This window comes from Anser anser (genome assembly GCF_964211835.1).
Source record: "Anser anser genome assembly, chromosome: 9".
Lineage (NCBI taxonomy): Eukaryota > Metazoa > Chordata > Aves > Anseriformes > Anatidae > Anser > Anser anser.
This window is the reverse complement of record NC_139729.1, coordinates 23,470,931-23,492,726: the sequence shown is the minus strand read 5'-3', so window position 1 is coordinate 23,492,726 and position 21,796 is coordinate 23,470,931. Positions and strand designations below refer to the sequence as shown.

General features: G+C 41.1%; 1 protein-coding gene across 1 annotated transcript in view; it reads left to right on the top strand.

Annotated features, from left to right (window-relative positions):
* FNDC3B (fibronectin type III domain containing 3B) overlaps window positions 1-21,796 on the top strand; it is a 183,740-nt gene that overhangs the window by 101,864 nt on the left and 60,080 nt on the right. Inside the window, exons 7-9 of the mRNA XM_083848894.1 lie at window positions 11,952-12,010; window positions 16,844-17,001; window positions 19,254-19,313. Coding sequence (XP_083705020.1) covers window positions 11,952-12,010; window positions 16,844-17,001; window positions 19,254-19,313 — 277 coding nt within the window. The remainder of the gene's footprint in view (window positions 1-11,951; window positions 12,011-16,843; window positions 17,002-19,253; window positions 19,314-21,796) is intronic.

Sequence of the window (21,796 nt, the reverse complement as noted above, 5' to 3'; positions counted from 1 at the left end):
GTAAACCTTAACTGAAGCTTCCTAACTTTAATAAGCAAGCTAGCCTGTTAGAAACGCAGCTCAAAGTCCATCTAGGTAAGTATACAGTATAGAGGGGGGAAGTCAGGAGCCAGGGCTGTCATTTGACCTTACTGGTGACTTAAAATTCCTTGTTTTATTTTTTCCCCAAGGCTGTTTTTTCACAATCCTCATCAACCCCTCTAGACCCTGATATTATTTGTCCCATCTGCTTTCATCCCTCCCTTGTCTCGTGTTACCAGTGCCGAGGGGAGCTGGATAAGCTATCTGCTCCGTGATTTATCAGGAAGTTGGTGCTGAATGACGTAAGGCACAACCTCTTCCCCTAAAGGATCTTCATATTATCTCAAGAATTTGCAGCTTCTGCTGCAGCCGACAGTCAAATCCAGAAGACTGAAATCTGAGTCTGAGACTTTCTCCTAGGAGTTTACGTAATTTATAGATAGCTAACCAACAGAAAAAAAATATATCAAGCACATTTTCATCCTGCTTAAATGCTCGGTGACTAAATCCCTGTGTTGGGGAGAAGTTACATAAAGGTCACAGAGCTTCAGAACAAGATAAACAGTGTATTCTCACCAGTTAGCAGGAGATAATGTGGACCACCGACAAAGGAGGGGAAACAAATTTCCCTTATTTGGACATATCTGGGACATCGAGCCAGAAGGGAGAGGGATTTATTAGTGAAGAGGTAGAACATTTCCTCCCTCCAGAGCATAAAAAATAAAACACCTAATAATTTAATGAACCCTATTTTGTATACCCAGATGTTCTGAACAATGTCTGTTTGTGTATTCATCTGGATTTACAAAGCCAATGAATTGAAATTTCACATCCCACTGAAGTTAATGGGTTTTGTTTATCTACATCTCTTAGGCTGTGCTACAAAACCAATCACTGAGTTTCCTTTTCTGAAGAAGGATGGAATTTGATTCCCAAAATTTTGAGTATTGCAATTAAAAAATGGATAAACGTTCTTTTAAAATGAAGCGGCCATTTCCATTTTCTCCAAGGTTTATTATAAAATATTTTGTCCTGAAGCCTGAGGCTTTGTTTTTTGTTTATTTTCTTCTGCAAGGAGCTGTGCTTAGAAGCAGCTGCTTTGATTTACTGATTCATGTGACTGTTGTCTGAATTTCATCTCAGCAATGAAATCCAGATCAAGTTGAAATTCCTGTAGCTTTGTTGAAGCCTTCCCAGTGAGCTGTAATCAGGTGGATATTTCTGAGAAATATTTTGAATATTTCAAAGATTCTCAGTGGTGAAAGTGGTTGAAGTATCTGAGATTGTATATTGACTGTATCCCATGGAGTACTGCCATTTGCACAGACAATTCTTCCAACTTAATTATAGTTATTTGGTATGGACACACAGACCAGGGATTTTTACTTATGTCAGAGACATGGGAGGGTACTTAGTATCATCATGGAAGCCTTTTTTATTTAAAAAAAAAAGAAAAAAAAGTGTTGTAGGAATTTAGCACCTGCCAGTGAAATGGATTTATGCTGGGTTCACTTGAGACATGTGTTTCAAAATTGTTCCTGGTAGCAGACGAGCCGTAAGGCTGAGCAGAGTGCATGATTCTCATGCTCCGGCGTGCACAGGAGTTGTGCGAGGGGCCTGGGGGCACAGCTGGGGAGCAGACGGAAAGCCAACGGCTGCAAAGCTGCACGCAGCCGTAAGCCAAAGTTTGTACAAAAACAACTTGCTGCCTCGCAAAACTCACTTTGCTTTCTCCTTCGGAAATGATAGCGTTGGTCACATCTGCTCTTTATGAAATGTTATTTAATATAATTCTAGTTCAAGTAGTCGTAGGCCGGTCATCATTCAGATTTGACTGCAAAATAATTTAGGCTGGGATTATTTGAGTAAGTTGCTTGTCTTCCGTCATTAGGAAGACAGTTTATTTCTGTTCTGCTGTCAAAGTGTCGGTGTTCGAGTTGATTTAGAGGACAGTGGGAGCTCCTCATCTTCCCCATCGCTGAGGTGTAGTGGCTGGGCTCAATGGAATGAAAAAAATGTTCTTTCTTTCCTGGGTTATTGTCATGTCCCCCCAGCTGCCTGCAATCTGGTTATCGCGTAGCTTTCATCTGGAAAAAGAGGTTAATAATGTCATCTGTAACAGAAAAGCTAGGATGGGGTTCACTCACAAGACATCATGACTCTGTAGCCATTCACCTGGTTTGGCAGTGGAAAATCCCAGTGCAGGTTCCATGAAAACTCTTCGTATTTCAAATTTGAGTGATTTTTCTTAGATTCCACAGGAAAAGTCTGCTTTTAATTTTTTTAAACACGCAAATACTGTAAATAGTGCATGGAAATAAAATTTCTACTTCAATGTAAATGTTAAAATCAAGTACAGTGAATACATATATGATGTGTCCTGCTTTAGATAAAGTTTTGCCTGCTTGCTTTCTTGTAGAAGATGAATGACTCCCTGACTCTTTCCAAGAATTTAAAAAAAAAAAAAAAAAGTGGTTATTCCTAAAACATAGTATCTTTCCATTGCCTGCAACGAAGTCTGAAGACGTTTCTCCATTAATTTCTGTTCTGATTTAAGCGAGGTTGGGTAGTTGTGACTGAGGGCAAACTTGGGCCTGCGGTTATTTTCTTAAAGCTCCCTAGCCTCTGAGGGGCACCCCCTACGCCTCTGCGCACGGAAAGCGCTCTGCTGCCTTCGCATTGTTGTAGCAGACCCGGTGGCTTTACGGCGCTCGCTGCCAAGGGGATTGTTAATTTTGGCTGAGGAGCAGTGTTTAATCCAGACCACGTTTGGAGCTCCTACGGAGTTTGTTTCAGCTGTGCTGTCTGATTGTTTTCCTGTGCAAATGTGGAGATTTGCAGGCTATTTTGCTAGTTTTTTGTTTGATCAGGAAAATGCTATTATTGTGTGTAAGGGGCAGATCATCAAAGGCCCTTTTTCGTATGGCTGTATTGAAGGTTAAGAAAAAGCAAGCTTGATTTTAGGTTCAATTCTGATGCCATCGTCTCCCTGCACTGGAGATGGTATTTCAGAGAAAGCTGTTTCCATTGGCATGGGGCTGCAGTCACAGGGCTGGAAAACCTCTCGCCTGAGTGCCGCCTGGGCTGGTAACGCTGGAGGCTCGTCAGAGCCTGTGTTTGACAGGAATTGTGTTTCCCGCTCACATCCTAGAGGGCGCAGGGGTCACCTCAGACATGGGTGGACCTGTTTGTTGGCTGTCTCAGCAAGAAGGACCGTGGAGTGAAAGTATGATGGAGACAAATTTTATGCAGACACAGTCTGCTGCATCTCAAGCTGGTGGCAGGATGCAGCGGAGCTGTCGCTGACCGGCCCGTGAGGAGAAGATTGTAATTTTTGGTGCTGTCAAGCTCGTGCTTTCCATCAACGTAGGGCTCAGTTGGGAGGAGAAGTGGTGAGACTGCCCCTCGTTGTTCGGATCCGTGACTTTCTGGCCCTCACATCGCCCAGCTGCTGAGAAGTCAGTTGCCGTGACTGAAGGGAACCTTTTATTTCCGAGAGGAAATCTCGCGTCTGTAAATTCCAGATAACGTCACTTCACAGCTGGCAGCAGCCAGACCTCCTTTTGAGTCGCTGTCGAGGCCTTTCACAATTTAAGGAGCATCGATAACTTAGAGGCGCAGTTGGGCCTCCACTCCTCCTCCTCCCTTGGACTGGGGAAACCTGCGGGGCCTCTTCGACCACGTCGTTTGTGGCAGCTTGGAGTAATAATAGTAGTAATGTGGTGATCTGGGCAGAAGTTACTTCTGCTTTTGAATGACCGCTCAGTTCTTCAGACTTGGAGGGCTGCCCGGGCTGCCCTGCCAGGTCGGACCGTGGCTGTTGAATACTGATGAAGGCGAGACAGACAGGCAGTCATGGGCTGAAGTGACAGGAAATAAGGAGAACCGAGAGGGGGAAGGCATGGAACAGCGCGCAAATAAATGAAAGGAATTAGGGATGAGGCGATGCCACACATTCCAGTTATCGTAGAAACCCATGAGATGCTTGAAGAACTTCATTGTTCTAAAAAAAGGCTACCGTTTGCCGGCAAAGCTTGTAGCTGAAATGAAACATCAAATTTTTACCCAGAAGCTGTGAGTCAGGAGCTCCAGGAGAATTTGAAGCAGGCCTTTCAGCCTCCTCAAATTAGAACATTTTATCTTAGCTTCAAATGAAAGGCATTAACGCCAACTGCAAGTAGTCTACTTAAAAACTCCTAAAAGAATAGGTAGAGGAGTGTTTTGCAAAGATGTATCAAATAATTGTAGCTCCTATAAATCCAGCCAAATCACAAATGATGCAGAAAAGGAAGAAAGTCAAAAAAGAAGAGAGGTAATGCTTGTTTAAAACAAACACACACTAATAAACTCACATCATAGCAGTTCTCTCAGCAGTCAAAATCGGGCAAAGAGCAGGAAGGGACAGTGATTAAAACCATTTGTTAATTGGAAAGGATTGTTTGTCTAATTTTGAAAAAAATATTTTCCAAGCCTGCCTGTATGATCTGACCGATGAGGTACATACAGCACTGAGCTGCAGCTCTCCCTGGTGCCCCTTCAGCACGTAACCCACGCAGCAGAGCCGCCTGTCCCCTCCTTGGCCAGAAGGCAGATGTGCTGCATCTCTCAGCTGATGACAGCGGTAGGGCTTTACATCCAGCTGCAGAGACTCACATTTTTAGCTGCAAAGATCCTTTGTCGAACCTTATTAATAGCTTTCACACATGAGAATTTGCCAGCATGAGTAGGAATTAGCGTGTGTGGCGTATCTTTACCTATCTTGCACGTGTGGACGCTTGCCTGCCTGCTCAGGCACGGGGTTTTGCCTATGCCAGCACAACTTAGGGGAGCGTTTTTAAATTGTAGCCTGTAGCACTTAAATTATGCTAGTAAAAAACAACAGTATATAACATGGTTATTCTTGGTTAGCTACGTTTCTATGAATCAGCTAAGCCATTTTTCAACGTGCCTCGCAGAAGGGAAGACTGGTGGCCACTGCATGTGGCAGCTGGTGCAGTCAGCCTGTGTTTGTCTGCAGATTCCTGTCTTCTCAAACCCACATAGCACGCAGGCTGCTGTTGTGTAAGAGCAAAAGAGACGATGCCTAAAATAACAATAAAAACATAGAAAATAAGCTAAAGCAAGTCAAAAGTAGGAAAGAGCTCTCCAAGAAGAGGTCCTGTGTGTAAGCGGAGTTTGTTGTTAGAGCAGATTCAGCTTGTGCTGTCTCGGTTTCTGTGGGTTAAGTCATTGTTTGATTTGATGTTTCTTCAAAACCAGCCAGCTGCAGCCATATGTAGTGCATTGCATCTGTTATCTTCCTTGTAATTTGTACAAAGTGCTTTCTTAAGAAGCAATACGTATGTGATATAGATGGGGCGGTTGCTGTATTTTCCTAAGAAAGCCCTTTTCTGCCTTCTAATGGACCAACTGCGTGTTCACAGTAGGAATTCACTCAGATCTTCAGCCAGTAAAGCAGAAGTTGTTATTACTGTGTCCCAGCAGTAGCAACAAAGAAGCAGAGAAAAACAAACCCAACATGTCACTTACACTCCGTTTGTCCCTTGCATCCAGCATTTCATTTGCCTTGTAGGTGCAGCTGATCTTAGTTTCCTTGATGCGTCCCAACAAAAAATATGCATCAAAACAATATTGGAGGACAGGGAGGATTGAATGCAATTAACTTCTATTTTTAAAACAAATTTTAGCAGAAGTGACTCTGTTACATACAGCTGAGTGCTTCTACATCTGCTTGATGTGAAAACATCTGATGCTTGTCGAAGTGATAGCAGATATCTTTGGTTAGAGTTGCAGAATGCTGACGTGAAACAGAGGGATAAACCGTATGAACTGAACTTGCACTCCAGATATTTTGAAGTATCCTGTCCCATTGATGGTAGGATACTTACAGCAGTCGAGGTAAAACTATCAAATTGATAGATATGAGCTATGGCCAAGTGATCATTTAAAGTAGCAAATTAAATTTATGCATAAATTACAGTGGTGCAGAGGCATACGTTTCAGTTAGTGAGGATTGCTAGAGGTTTTTTATATTTTCCTTACTAAGGTCAGAAAACAGATTTCTGCAGATTTCTCTTACACTGCAATTTTTTTATTATTTTTATTTTTTTTAAGAATGAGAACACTTCAATGGTTGGATCTTTTCTTGAAGTTGGACAACTCCAAGCCCTCTAGCTTAGGTATGGGAGCTGCAGCCATCTTCTTGCTAATGGTTTTTGTTAGCTTTCATGTCATTAGCAGAATATTTGAAATACTGAGTATTTAGAATTGAAAGCTCATCCTGATACTTTTAGGCTTAATTAGTAATCCTCCTATATTTTAGCATGGTGTGTTTGACTGTTTTGAAAATGGACTTTTTTCCCTAAGTTTTTGGTTCTTGGACTCACAAAGTTTTGTGGAAGTGGTGCTGCAAAGCGTTTCATAAAGCCATGTGTGTTCAGTATGGCGCTGGATTTGCTTTGCTCTGTTAGAGCCGTTTGCTAGCAAATACCCTTGCTGTTTATCCATGGCACTGTCCTGCGCTGGACAAGCTGGCAAGGTGCATCAAATTATATTCAGCAGCAATCTGTCCTAGGTCTTACTTTATTCAATATTTTCATTAAGGATTTGAGGGATGGAATAAGAATTGATTCTTATTAAATTAAAGTCCATATCAGGCTCTGGTAGGATTGGCAGTGCTTGATGGGTTAAGAGAGAGGGAAGGAGGACACAACAGGACATGAGTCAAACTCAATTGGCTTTGAAAGAAAAACAGTTTGATAGAGGCAAGAACGAAGTATTCCATTTTAGCTAGTTTTTCTCAAACCTGCATTATTTTAGTTTAGTTTTAGTTTAGTTTAGTTTACTATGCAGTAGTTCTGCAAAGTAGTTCTGGGAGATACAGTAGACTACCAAAAAAAATTTCAAGTTGCCCTGTAGACGATGAGAAGCAGCAGCCTCAAAGCGAGCTGTGTAACCGGGTCCTGCTGGGAGCTTGGCTGCAGTGCTGTGGCCAGTGCTGGTAGCACTTCTTCAGAAGGGTGGCGAGCACTTTAAAAAGCATCCCAAAGGAAAGCAGTAAGTGGGATCTGTGATCTAGTAAATAGAGCTTATAAAGGAAATGAGTTTGCTTAATTTGAAAAGCAAAATGTCTTCAAATATGTGAAAGGCTGCAGCAAGAAAGTGGGGATGAACTCCTCTGCAGTGGTTATGCAGGAAAGGAGTGATAGGATTAAGCTGTGGCAGGGAGAGTCTAGGAGATAATCGTTGTGATGACGAGGAGAGTTACGTACTGTGGTAGATTTGCCCAGCTTCGGATCGGTGTGAGATTGCCATGATCATGGTTTGTTTGTTTTATTACATTTTTTAAAATTAAAATAATCAGGCATCTCTCGTGTGATTGTGTTTCAGTGTGGGATGACAGACTTGATGACTGTGTGACATCCCCAGTGGTCCTCGTTTCTGTGACTCAGCTGCCGCGTGGCATCTGACGTTTTTGCTTTGTCCTAGTATGAGGAGTTTTTTAATTTCTACCATTATCTGAAAAGAAAAAGTCTATTTGTGTCTTAAACTTTGACATCAGCAGGCAGTTCGCAAAGGAGTTGTGCTGTGTTTTGAAGAGTTTGTTTTCTTGCAGGTTGTGCTGTACGTGACTGATAAAAGATCTTTCCTAGCATTAAAGCTGGTCACAGCCCCAATAAATCTGGAACAAATTCTGAGAAAGCATGTCATGTTATGACTGGCATATCTGTGAGCATGGAGCTCTGCTTGAGAATTAGACCAAAAGTTTGTGAAGTGCTAGTGCTGATGTCATTCCTCTGGAATGGAAAGGCTGTTGAAACAGTAAATACTTTCTGTGGCCAGAAGCTAAGTATTGAGCTGGACCTCTTCCTTTCTGTGAAGGAAAGAATGCAGAACAAACCTAAAATCTGTATTTGCAATGGGAAAATGTTAATTAGTTTAGAGCTTGTAGCTATTTCAAACCATTTACATACACAGCTGCTGTTCATGCAAACATGAAAACTATTCATGGAAACTTCAAACTTACCTTGAAATGAAAAGATATTTTTTTCCTGTTTCTTAAAGCTGTTCTTGGATTTCAGAAGTGTTGTTGGAAAGGTCTGAAAATTATATTTGTACTGTACGTGCAGAAAGGAGCATAGATGCAGGCTAACAGAAGCGTATAATGAAAGGCTTTAGTTCAGCAAGAATTAGCATTGAAACCCTGTTAGCACCAAACAGCTGCTGGGAAAGTATTCCTTATTTTGGGGGGCATTTACTCCTGGTAATATCTGTGAAGCTTTGGTAATGACCCAAAACTTTGAAAAAAGAGAGATGATCAAAATACAAACTCAGATGTAATCCAGGTCTTACAGCTGGTACGTGGGATCCAACTAACCCACAGTTTAGGATTGAGAACCTCGTTTTGTACCTTGGGACAGCTACAATATCTGTTAGACGCTGGGAACTGCAGGATAACTCAGCTTTTGGTTCTGTCCCTCGGAGGACTCCATCAGCATTCACAAGGATTTTATCCCCACCCCCAGCTTCCTCCTAGGATGAAGAGTTTTGCCATGGCAGATGTAGGGAACAGATGTTGAGGGGAAAAGTTATAACGGGACAATGACCTGAAGTGTTAGTTGGGCTCTTCCTTGACATGGCTGAACTTCCTTGCCCAGTGTCATGAAAGGAAAGCAAAAAAGGACCTCTCGGCCCCTCTCTTCCTCCTGTTCTTCTCCACCTTTCTACCACTGCACCTGTGTGTGTGAGCTTACACTCCTCATCCCAAAGTACTCCCGTGAGCTTATCGTGTAGAAGAGCCATCAACGTGTGATGGTTATCAACAGCCATGGGGTAGGCGTTATTGCAGGAAGAAGGCTTTTCAGCCATTCTCTATTATCACTGCAGAATATATAAGATGTTTTTTGTCTCATTTTCTTTTTCCAAGGGATTTCTGCTCCTAGTTGGCGTGGGAGAAGGATGTTGAGCTTGATGCTTAATGTGTTATGAGAGGGGCTGGCAGGTGAGGCCAGCTTCCTGCTGAGGGAGGGATCCCTGACAAGTCTTGTTCTCCTTAGCTTAGTCTAGCTCAGGAGACTGTGAATAATTGCATTTGTTACTGAAAGGAGATCAACCATCCATAGCGGCCTGAGAACTTTTATGGCCCATAAAATGGGAAACTAACTATTTGAAATACTAGAAGGCTGTGACAATTGTCAGCTACTTTCTCTCTCAAAGCAGGTAGCTTCTGTTTTGTTTAGTGCTTCCATGGGACAAAGTTGCGCTTTTTTTTTTTTTTTTTTCTTTCTTTGAGGCAAAGGACGGGCTAGATCACCTCCTGGGGTCCCCTTCCAACCTGAGCTATTCTCTGCTCTTATGTGTGTTTATATCTGTGCATATCTGTTGCTTTCTGCCTTTAATTTTACACTTGCACTGTTTTCACGTGGCATTACCTATTAATCATTTTTTATTTTAGTTCAGTGCAGAGCTCAAAGGCACACATCTTTCTTTGCATATGGTATAGTGCTTTCAAAGCTAGTGATGAAAGGGCAATTTTTATGATAAACTTTTCTTTCTTTGTTGTTGCTTTTGTAAAATGGTTCATGGTACCAGCAGATCAGCAACATAGGGTATATCTGATGTAACGCCTACCCGTATATGTATTATTCTAGTCTTTAATATTTGTGGCAAGCTGTCTGGGCCATGAGGATCAACTTCAGTTCTTAATTTCTTTGTGCTCACATTGTCACCTTAGGTTTGTGTATGTCCCATTCCCACTCCCCATAATCTTTGAAGAAAACTTCCCATCTCCAGTTTCTGTATATACTCTTGGGGACGTAAATGTCCACATTGTGCGCATAGATGTGCACGTGTCCTTATTAATGCAAGGCTTCAGTGTGCCTGATACTCCGGGCTTCATTGTGAACACACTACATACTTAGGGAGGTAATAGCAAAAAATTTGGACTCTTCATGGAGAAGTCTGAGGTACTTTTTTAAATTATTATTATTTATTTGCTGAGTATACCCAGTTCCCTTAGGTCTTAAAGTCAGCTCCGGTATTTTGAACAATTTGAACCTTCAGCCCTGACCTGTAAGGGTCAGAGGACTTAGTTACTGTACAAAGCGATCATTTTTCACAGGAGAGAGAAGTGAGATTTCTTTGGGCTCCAGGGTTTATTTTCTTCTCCTGCTTAGTGTGCCACAGATAGCATCCTTGCTAGAAAGCAGAGAGAGGGAAGAAAATTCAGTCCACATGTTTGGGATTTAAGGTTGAGAATGATTCACGCTTAGCTTCTGGGGGTTGTAATTAAGGGTGACATAATAACCATAAACTTTCAATAGAATAGTAGCAGCATTTTTGTTGCATTCTGTAGCTGCAGAAGCTGCTTCTTATTAACATCCCTTCGAGATAAGCCTACAGGACCTCCAGAGTTTCCAGACCTGGATCCAGCCTTTTGTGGCGCAGTTCTGCATCTGTAATAATGCTAAAGGGAAGCCTGAGTTCTGAGCCCCCTCAATTTAGATGACGTTTTCACTTGGACCTGCATCTCAAACTGTTCCTTAGCAATTTAGTATGTCTGTGTAGTCAGTATTATCTTATGTTGGCTAAACCCTGACGGTTTATGCACTTTATAATACACTCTAAGGGTTATCTACTATGGAAAAAAGCAATCATGCTATCCTCCTCTTATTCTGAATTATTACTATTACTTTCTTTTCCAAGTGGCTGAGACCAAAAGGAATCCAGGAATGCACGGAGCAGCAGATCTGTCATTGCCTCTCTGCACCAAGGTGCATTCTTGTAGGAGAGATGGGCATTTACACTGGAGGCTTGCCATCAGCGTTCAGCCAATTTTATTTTTTGGCAGCCAAGCGGATGGAATTTTTAAAAAGAAGATGTACTTTTTTAAAACAGGTCATAGACAAAAATAAAGACGCATTCTTGGGCTACAAGAAGTAGGTCAGGCTTTGGGGGAATCAGTTGGGAAGGCTGTTGAAGTGATCTTACCCGTTTTTCTTTATTAGTATATATTTTTGCTTCTTATGCCAAATTTTGTGTCTTTTTTTGTTTGGGGGTTGGGGAATATATTCTTCTGCTTTGGCTAGCAAACCTTTAACATTCACATTTGAAAGAAAGACAAAGAAAAAAAGTGTTCCTAGTTTTCCATTAGAGAACAGTGTAGTGGAAAGCGAGGCCTCTCAGTGCTGCGGTCCAAAAGGAATAAAGCTGCTTCGTGTCACCTCATTACTCTAAGCTGACGCTTTACCTCAAGGCTTTTTCGGGGAAAAAGGTGAGGGGAATGCTGGTTCCACGGCCCAGATGATCACTGTTGTGGCACTTTCTGTGCTTAATGAATCCATCTAATCTGGGAGAAATCCTTCCCGCCCCGTACTGCGGCCCCCCACGAGAGCTGCCGTGCCAGTCGCCTGGCGGGACGCGGTCGCTCCGAGTGGAGAAGCTGCTGCCGGGGCTGTGCCCACCAGACTCTGCCACCACTTTTAAAGCTCGGGGCGAGGAGACGACGTCTCTGGCAGGGGCCTGGTGCCACAGGGCCTTGTGGCTGCAGGAGGCTGTGGGTATCGGCATTGGGGTGTCACACCGGGGCTGGGCTCAGCAGCACCGGGGCTGTGGAAAGCCCAGGCCTCCTCTGCAGGCAGTCCTTGGAAAGAGGGTGTTCCTGCTCTGTGAAACCAAATCCCTTAATAACATTGTGGAGGACGCCTCTAGAAATAATCCTAACCTTTCCATTCTCTCCTTTTTCTCTGTTCTAACTAGTATTTATGCAGCTGCATACCTTAAATTCACACTAGGAAAACAGCTGATGCCCGTGTGCAGGTAACCTGCACGTCCTGTTTACAGCTTCCTGAGGGATGGTTGATGTAGCTGACACTTCTGTTTCATTTCAGTGATTTATTTTTTTTCATACGTCCACGTTCTCTGTTTTGCAGAATATGATTCAGAAACAAAAAGGGTTCAAGACATTCTTTCTGGAATGGAGAAGCCACAGGTACGTGATCCAAAATTCCAGAATTACCACATACCAACTACAAAAATCGCAAATATGATAAGTAGATTGTGTCACAGCGTACTGGTGATTTCAAATTTCTCTGAATTTTTACTTTACAGATTGCCGCCTGTGTATATATCTAACTCATTTTACAGGGATGTGGTCAGCGGGAATAAATTTTAAGCATCTTTTATGCTTGAGGGTATTTGTAGGAATTGCACCAGTCACTCTCCACAGGGAGCTCCCAGTATTAACAGCGTCATGGGGAATCCAGCACGTTGTGGTGATTTACACAGCTCCTACCCCCTTTCCCCTGGGTTTAATTTTATTTGTCATGAGCAATTTATATCTGCAATCATGATTAAATTAAGCTAATTCTATTGTTCAGTGGTAATTACTATATTCTAAGTTTCTCTTAACCATAAAAGCACATGAATTGTAATGGAAATTGAATCACTGTGTAAATAACCGTGATGTTGGGTGTGACCACGGTCAGGTAAGGTTGTTAATAAATCTGGTTGTAAGGCCTTTGAATGTGATGTTTTTCTAATTTGGTGTGTCAAATGAGAAACCAGAAAGGTATTGTGGGTCTAAATAAAGACCCACAATATGTAATTAGATTTATGGCAGCCAGAGCACTTAAGTAGAGAAGAGCAAAAAAGTACCAATAGACAAAAATTAATTTTCCTTGAATCATTTCAAAACTAGGAATCTTTAAAATAAATCTAAAATATGACATCCTAGTTCAATGTTAATGACATGTAGTGAAAGAATACTGGGAATTATCTATTACTTTCTCTCTAACTTAGACATTTGTGAGTAATTAAACTCATAGGAGTACCACAAACCATTAATTGCTATGAATGATTATCCGTGCACATAATCAATATTATATCTGAAAGAAATGTATCATTATGCATAAATATTCAACTGGGCCATATTTTCTGGTGAGCCTTACACATATGTTAATGGGAAAGAAACTGTATATAAAAAAACAGTTGTTCTGAAAGAAATGGCACAATTAAAAGAAGGATACAGAGCAGTAAATCAGTGGCATGCAGAGGGGTGCTGTGTCTGCAGCATATATGGCTGCGGTACGTCCACGCCAGTGGCCATCTCAGGTATCAGCAGCGGTGAAGCCATCCGGAGGGATTCGCTGTTGGAACAAATCCTGAGGATGCTCAGTGCCTGCAGGGGACTCACAGCCATGCTGTCACGTAAAGCCATCTCTAATCTAGTTTGTCCAGGTGTCCCTCTGTGATGCACCTTTCTGAGTACAACGTAAAAGCACTTTTTAAATGATTGATTAAAAAAAATGGAAAAAAAAAGCCTGTTTTCAATAGTAGAAACATTTCATGCTTTTATTTATCTCTCTTAGTTTTTAACTCACATCGTGGCAGACAAGTGAGCACTCTCTGAAGCAAATACCTTGCTGAGGGAAGGAAACCTGAACCCGCACTCAGAAATGGGGCAGAGCAGACGGAGAGGCTGGGAAGCTGCTCAGGGCACAGCACCTCCCAGGGCATGGGGACAGGGCTGCAGCAGCAGGGAATCAGGGCTCAAGCAGAATCTGGCTTCCCAAAGGGCAGCCTGCTCCTGCTGACTTCTGCACTGAAACTCATATTTAATCTTAGGGGTTTTTGCCTAAAATTGCAGGATTAGGCCTATAGTCAAAAAGCGAAATCTCGACCCGGTAATAACCGTGCATTCATTTGACCCCCAAGTCTTTCAAACAGTGCCCTCAAGGGAGTAAATGAATGTTGCTTTCAGTGTAGTTCTCACACACACAATAAAACCCCAAACCACACGATGCCTGTGAATGCTAACCCGGAATTTGAAAGATAATGAAAGTTGTACAGAAACATTGTTCATTACCTGAAAGACTGGAAGGGCTGATATTCATCAGTCTTGTAACCTTATTAAAGCAGTGCAGGAGTTGGGATTCTTTCCCAGGGGCTTTTATCAAATAATTATTTACACCACCAAGTTTTGATAGTGTATAAAGCGTGCATTTACTGTGTAAACCGAGAAGTTTTCAAAAACTAATTAACTGTGCTTTTCACGAGACATACAAAACGCCTTGTGGGAGAATCTTTTGTTACTTCTCAGCTAGAAGGCAAAGCCAGAAGAGCTGAATGCTGTGAATTTAGGGATGAGATTCAGGGTGCGGTACTTCGAAAGAAGCCGTGTTTCCTGCCCAGCCTCTGACAAGGTGCCTCTGCTATTTGTATTTTGGTAGGACGGATTTAGGGCAGCAGTAGTAGTGAACAGTAAACTGTTTCCTACCTGGAGTTTTTATGTCTGCAGGTTCAGTAGGGACCTAGCCCCAGCAGTGTGACATTAGCTGCCCTGTTCCTTACAGCATCAAAAAGTGCTGCTCCAGATCTGCTCAGCTGCTCAGTACCTTCCAAAAGGTGCTTGTTTCCCCAGGGATAAGCGAGACAAAAGGAGGTTAGAGCTACTGAGCTGGCCTGCCAGTGCCTGCTCGTTATTTTCAGCACACCATAACCCCATTTCTTTAACCTGCCCTTTTTCATAGCAGAACGAGTGTTTCTTGCTCCACGTAGGAGTTGCGTGAAGTGGTGGCTTTGGCCGTTAAATCAGATATTGAGGTGATACGCCCTCGGTTGGTAAACGTGATACGATACTGAGCCTGTTAGTCCGTGAGCAGCAGATAGGTTTATCTCATGCCATGCAAATAAATCTGTTCCCAGCGCTCTCTCTGACACACACAGGACTGTGCTGCCTTATATACCCAGGGAGTGTATAAATTTGCCTTCTCTGACTTTATCGTACAGGCAAGCTCTCTCTTGCTTTACTCCACTTGCTTTGTGTACCCAGTGCACCTAAGGATTGTATTTCAAGATTGCCATCAGCAGTAGGTGTGGACTTAATGCCACCAAAGCAGGGCAGCAGAACGGAGCAGTGAGAAGTTGCGGGTAGCTGGAGGAGCACTGTGCTTAGGAGCTGATTTTGGAAACTGCATGGAAACGTGTGCACACTGCCTTCAGAATACTAGTCTTAATGTTTTCTAGCGGTTAGTCCACAATGCACTTTCTCTTATTTTAAGAAACTTCTAAAAGACCTAACTGTTTTCAGATTGCTAAAGTTCATGAAAGGCCAGAGTTTTTAACCATATGCAGAATATATACGTGTGTCCTTGAGAGCAGTCATAGAGAAAAACATTTCAACAGAACATTGGCAGGATATCATTCCTCAAGCTCCAAGTCCGTCTGAATTTTTGAAAAACAATTATGCAAGCGTATTTCCATAATAATAAAAGGAACTTTGTGTTGATGGGTTGAGCTGGTATAGTAGTAATGTATGTTTATGACCTATTCAAAATATTATTTGAAATACAGACTTTCAGCTCTAAATCCCTTTGTCATAATTCACTTACAAATTTATATTGAATATTTAATTTGCTTGTCTTATTTGATGCATTCAAGATTTTTATATGCTGTCTAATCCGGTATCAGTTTTCATTGGTCCAAGTTTTTGAAGTAAACATTGATTTCATAGCATCAGAAAAATTTGACAAGTCCAATGAAAATTCATATAAGAATGCACGATCTTTTTTTATTTACCAAAAAAAGGTTGATACCACTTAAAACGTGTTGCTTTACAGCTTGTTTTTCACGTTATGTTCCACAAAGGTTTTCTTTCTGGCAAGACTAAATGTGTTGCTGTAAATGAAAATCTTTAACCTCTGAGTGTCAGGTTTGGAAACAAACAGGCCTTGAACCCTGATACTCCAACCCATTCCTGGGTGCGTTCTGACAGAATCCAAACTTGAACCTGAGCTGTTTCATGGGAATCCCACTTAAATAGCAAATTAATGTTAATGCTTTGTTACCACATCGTTTATGGGTAAGGTGCTCAGAACCTTCAAGAAAAGAGTAGGAAATGTGTAACCAAGCACCTGCATCATTCCTCTCACGCCTTCTGAAACAGTGCTTTTAAAAAAAACAGTGCCATTAAAATGATAAAACTAGTGAAATTTAATGTGTAGGAGAAGTAAATAAATGATATAAAAACTCACATTTTACTATCCTAAAAAAATCTTTACATTTGACAGTACAGAAGGAAAAGGCTATTGTTTCCATTTTGAAAGTTGGAGAGCTGGTGGCAGACAGCTTGAGGCTGCAGAGCATTTTCTCTGGACTTTATTAGAAGACGCACATTACCGTTTTGTGCTGTATTTCTGTGATAGCCAATTGTCTGCTTGCACCCAATGATGACCACAGATCATAAATGCAGCCTTTGTCAGGACATAAAGTGATTGATTTGTGACATAATTTTAAATTGATGGGTTAAACTTCTGTTAGGATTATCCCCTATGTTTTTTGAGTCAGGGTAATTTTGCAGATTGATTTTTTTTTTTAATTATTGGCAGTTGAATTGTTGCCATTTCAGATTATGAGAAGAAACGTGACGACTGAAAATGCCACTGGAGTTTTATTAGAGAATCTCACTAATGAACGCTTTAGAAAAATAATTATAAAACGATCTACAGGATGACATCTTTGTTCCGCTGAGTCCCACTTGCCTTCTGGCAGTGGCCACAGCAGCAGGGACTTCAGGAGGGCTGCGAGGAGTCCTCTGATGGATGCTCAGATGATAACTTGCGAGCTCACTCTGTCTTCCTCGCCTGCTACAGATTAGTTTATGAACTTGTATTTTTGTGTTGTTGATGATCATTTGTGACTTTATACCTCTAGCTCTGAAATTTCATATTTAGAAGAAATCGGTTGTAAAGATGCGAACAAAAGGCAAATGCTTAGAGGGTGGTGTTTTTCTTGGAATTCAGAGTAACTTCTGTTTCTTTTTTAGGTAACAAATATTCAAGCAAGAACAGTTTTACTTTCCTGGTCACCTCCCACCGGCCTTTTAAATGCAGATAGACACAACAATGGTTTGCCTTACACCTGTACTTACGAGGTTGCCTTATCAGATAAAGGGAGAGATGGAAAATACAAGATAATTTACAGGTAACAGTATCATTTTTACACTTGTGCACCTCTCAATTGGTGTTTTCATTAGAAATAAGTTCTCTTGGCTTTTCAGGATATATCTTGGCATGTCCATCAGTTGCACAAAACAGGCACATTTGCAGCAGCCTGGCATTTCTTCTTCTCCATCCTGTCAGACCCCCTTGCTGTGAAGGAGCCTGCAGCTGGAGGCTACACTGGTGGAGCTCCTGTCCCAAGCCCCTCATTGCCTCCCCCTTTCTGCCTCCCCAGCACGCTGCAGATCTTGCATGCCTTGCTGTCCCACTCATTAGCGATGAAAAGGTTATTTCTGTGGTAAACGTCAAAACCCTTTCATGTACACCATGCAAATAGGAGAGCGGCCTTCCTAATGGACTGAATTTTTGTGGACTTGCAGAATTCAGAATGTTAAAGCCTGTTTTCAGAGCTAACAAGCAAAAGTTGGGTTCTCTGCTGCTTCATGTTGTCTTAACTCAGTTGAGGAAAGAGCATGGCAATGAGCTGGCTACGTCAGTCCACAGAAAAATCTGGAATGCTTGGCTTTTAGCAGCCTTATGTAAAAATTCTGAGGGATTTCTCTGTCTCCACTTTCAGTGATCCTCTGAGCTCATTTTGTGATCAAGTACATATGGTGTTACGCCTTTCTTTTTTTTTTTTTTTTTTTTGCTCCTAATGACGACTAGGATAGAAAGTTTTGAGATGTGACCTTGGCTATTGTGAAATAGCTAATCCTTCACAAATGTCATTAAATAGAGTCCAGGTGGTACAGCATTTGTGGAATTCCCTCTTGAGACCAAACTATCTCCTTTCTTAAGATGTCCTGTGAATTAGGGTATTCTTCCTGGTGTGCTGCATGGACTGTCTTGGGGAATATAAACAGAGAATATTAATCAGGGAAATGCTGCCTGATTGTTTCTGATATTTACACTAGCTGTTTGTGAGTTATCTCTATATGTTAATGTATTCTGCTGAGCTCCTAAAATGGAAAGGATACTTTCAAGTACTTTTTGTGCTCGCTGCTGTGATGGCTGCACATTTTCTCCTGGTTATGAAATGTGCATCTGTTTTAAAGCTGCTAGTAGTAATCTGTCTCCTGCTGCTGGCCAGAGTACAGCCATTAGCTTAATGTGCTATACTCCGTCATGACCAAGAGTGATCGTTATTACTATAGGCAAAAGAAAGTCCTGCAATATGTTGGATACATTCTCTTTGCAAAGAGGTGCACTCATTTCAGAGGGAAAAAAATGAATTTGCAGAGAATTGGACTATATTTAAAAAAGAAAAAGGATTTTTGCTGGATTTCTGGCAGCCCAGCAAGCATGTGCCTTTTGGCTGATTTTGTTCTTGTGTTTTTGAGATATATCCCTGTATTTTCCCAACTATCTATGAAATATTTCTTTGTGCTAAATTGAGAATTTTCTTATTTCCTATATTTTAATAAAATTGTGAATAAGCCAAGCACTTACATGAGATGCGTATTACTTAATAAGCACTGACCCATACCATAACCTTAACGGGATCGGCAACGTATGACCAAGCCTAGTGTTCATTTACTGGCAAACAAACCAAAAGGAAAAAGAATGTGTTGTTGTGTTGGTTAGATTTAAAATTAACAATTTATATTGCTGTTTTTTTCATTAAATGCCTGAAACTTAATTCTTGTAATATTCTTGTTTGTTGAAAGAAATCTGGATCTGCTGTTAGAGCATTAATTAAACCTCTCTTTGGCACGGTCCTCACAGAGAGTGTGGCTCTGGAAAAGAAAGCAACGATCATCCGTGAAACAGTTGTGTGGGAAACTACCTTTTCATCTGAAGTCCAATGGCTCACACTTTTAAAAAAAGTATTTTGAATTAATACATGTGCAAGAAGTACAAAAGTAATGTTGTATTGATTGTACCCCTTTCAGCCCTGGGAGGGTTGAAAAACACAGCAAGCTTTGTCTAAATGTCAACAAAATGTAAAGACAGCATTGAATTGAGCCCATATAGTTAGGTTACTTTACAAATTGGGATGATAACTACTGTTCTGTTACATACAAAGCTTTATAAAGTTTTGAAGAAACATGAAGTATGTTGACAAATTGTTCGTGTGTTGTTTAGTACTGTTATTCTGTGGTGGGATATTTGTTTCTTCTTTCAAGTAATAATATGCAGGAGTCACTAATCACAGGAAAATCAGTACCTGTGCTAAGTGTGATGCCCCTTTTCATAATTAATTGATTATTTTTTTCTTTTTTTTTTTTCCTGCAGTGGAGAAGAATTAGAATATAACCTAAAAGACCTTAGGCCAGCAACAGATTATCACGTCAGGTGAGTTAGTGTGACTATGAATGTCACTTAAATATAATCTGATCAATTACATGAGAATAAACGGGGAAGTTTTTTTGTCTAACTTTAAGGTGTAGCTTCAGATTTTCGTGGTTACCTCTGAAGGTGTTTTTTCAGAGGCTCCTAAATATTTTCTGATGCATTTTATCTCAGATATGAAGTTATGAGAGTGTTTTTTGAACAATACATTTTCTATCATATTGTTGTCATGGCTGAAGTAAGAGGAAAAAAGACATCTACGTGTGTATTTCCATATATGTGTATACTGGGCCTTGAAGTGCTTCTGTCTGAAAATGGGACACCTCAACCTTGTTCAAGATTTGATTAAAGCAAGTGGCATATGGCCATTTTTATTGCAACATAGATGTGCTAGAAAACCTGAAAGTGCTCCAGGATGTTTTTTCATAAATATTCTGTGCTTCATAAAGTAAATCTGGTGATTGCAAATCCATCTGACCATAGAAATTTCAGTATTTATTCCCAAAAATGGGTTCACCCTGTCCCATCTTGATATTTTTAGACCGTATTTCTCTTTGTTTCTAAAATTGTGCTAGTTGCCCAATTACTAACACATTCTCAGTTTTGCTTCCTGATGTTTTTAACACTATCTGCTCATATTACATTTTTTAAAGACTTTACTTACAAACCAATGCTTCAAATTCACATCCTGTTCACTTATGCTCGATATCCTTAAAAAAACTCCTTTGACTCCTGTCTATTGTCTCCTTCTGTTTTTCTAGACAAGGGCCACGTTTGGCATGCTTTTTCCCATTAAGGCTGCTACTATTTGTTAAGCTTTAGAACAAGCACTTAACTTCTGAGCAAAAAGAGAGAAAAACCAACCAAAAGGAGTCTTTCTTCCTCTGATACTACAGCTTCTTTTTATTTAGGGTTATTTTCTAGTGGAGCTCTAATATGAACTTCTCAAGGCCATAAGTAACTTCTTCTAACTAAATAAACCGCTCGGGCTCCCAGGCCGGGCAAAAGTCCCAGCCATAGTAGCAGATGGATGGTAGCAAGAAGAAAGTTGTAAAACACTGCTGAGCTTCCTGCTGTAAGCAATTGAACATAATTTTTAAAGCGAGCTTCAAGCAGCAAAGTGGTAGTCATGCAAAGCAGAGTGTTGAGATCTCATGCGATTTTTAAGGGCGTTGGGGGTATTTGCCCCGTATCCTGGCCAACGTCCAAACCAATTCATTCTGCCTACCTACAGTTCCCTGCGTTTTCCTGCATTTTTGCCAAATTATAAATCATTTGTGAACAGTTAGCTGTAACTTTTGTTTAAAAAGAATAAGTGACTGCCAAATACAAAAGTCACACTTAAAAAAGCAGCAGCATGTGTTTGTAGTGGAGGAAACCAACATTTAAAAGCAGACTGCTTTCTACAACAATTTTTTTTGTTCGCTGAAACCGTGTTATGTATTAACAACTATGAAGAAGTAAATCTGCTAAGTAAAGAAATTTATGTGACCGGCAGTTACTCAGCACGTCATCTTGGGTCTCCTTAACCTTGGCAGCATCTCTAAGGGCTTCTGTTTTCACACAGATAGATGCTGTATGAGGCCCTGGGCACCTAGAACAGCCTGTTTCACTCTGAATCTATATCCTGTGTTTCTTCAAGTATTACCTTGTTGGTAATTTTAAAGGTGATGGTGCTCTCTCTTTTGAGGGCCTGTCAGTCCCTTTTGTGGCTAAGGTGGATGAAAATGAAGTCTTCAATCACACGAAGAGCTTCTTCCTTAGAAATTCCAGAGCCGCCTAATTCTACAACCCTCATTTTCCTTTCTTTCATCTTCCAAGAGCTGACGTTACCCCTGGTACTAGGTGGTAGGTTTTACAGCAAGGGGCTTGTGGACAGGGACACCTCAGCTGCTGAGCACAACTGGCAAAGTCAAATGCAGTTTTTCAATGACTTGCAGAAAATGCTCGTTAAACTCACTTTCATTCGGTTGTATTCCCCATTTGATTCTCAGCTATGCTGATTTCCGGCACACATGCACAGAGTTGCCAGATGCAGACGCAATTAATTAATTGCATTTGTTTTCACTCCTGACTGCTAACAGGTGATCTGTAAAGCAGTGCTATAGCGGTTCTTGTGAACTTCCCCCAAAGGTTTGATTCTATGTAGGTGGCCATTGTACAGAAATTGCTCTTATCTACTGAAAACAAATTTAGAAATTGCCCTTTCTTAAACTCTGCATTCAAGCACACAATAGCACAGCCAGCCCGGAGGTCATTGTCTGGTCAGGGTTTGAACGTTTTCTGTGTCGACTTCCAATTTGCACTTTTGCTGCATGGAAAATGTGAAGAGAAAAAATAACATCATTAATTTTTCAGAGAAAAGCACCATGAGGAGGTGTTTAGATGTATTCTACTTGTTTTCCCATGTTATTTTTGTAACATATATCCCCTGCTATGCTGATACATATGGAGGATTTGCCTGAAATCAAATTCACGTCTAAGAT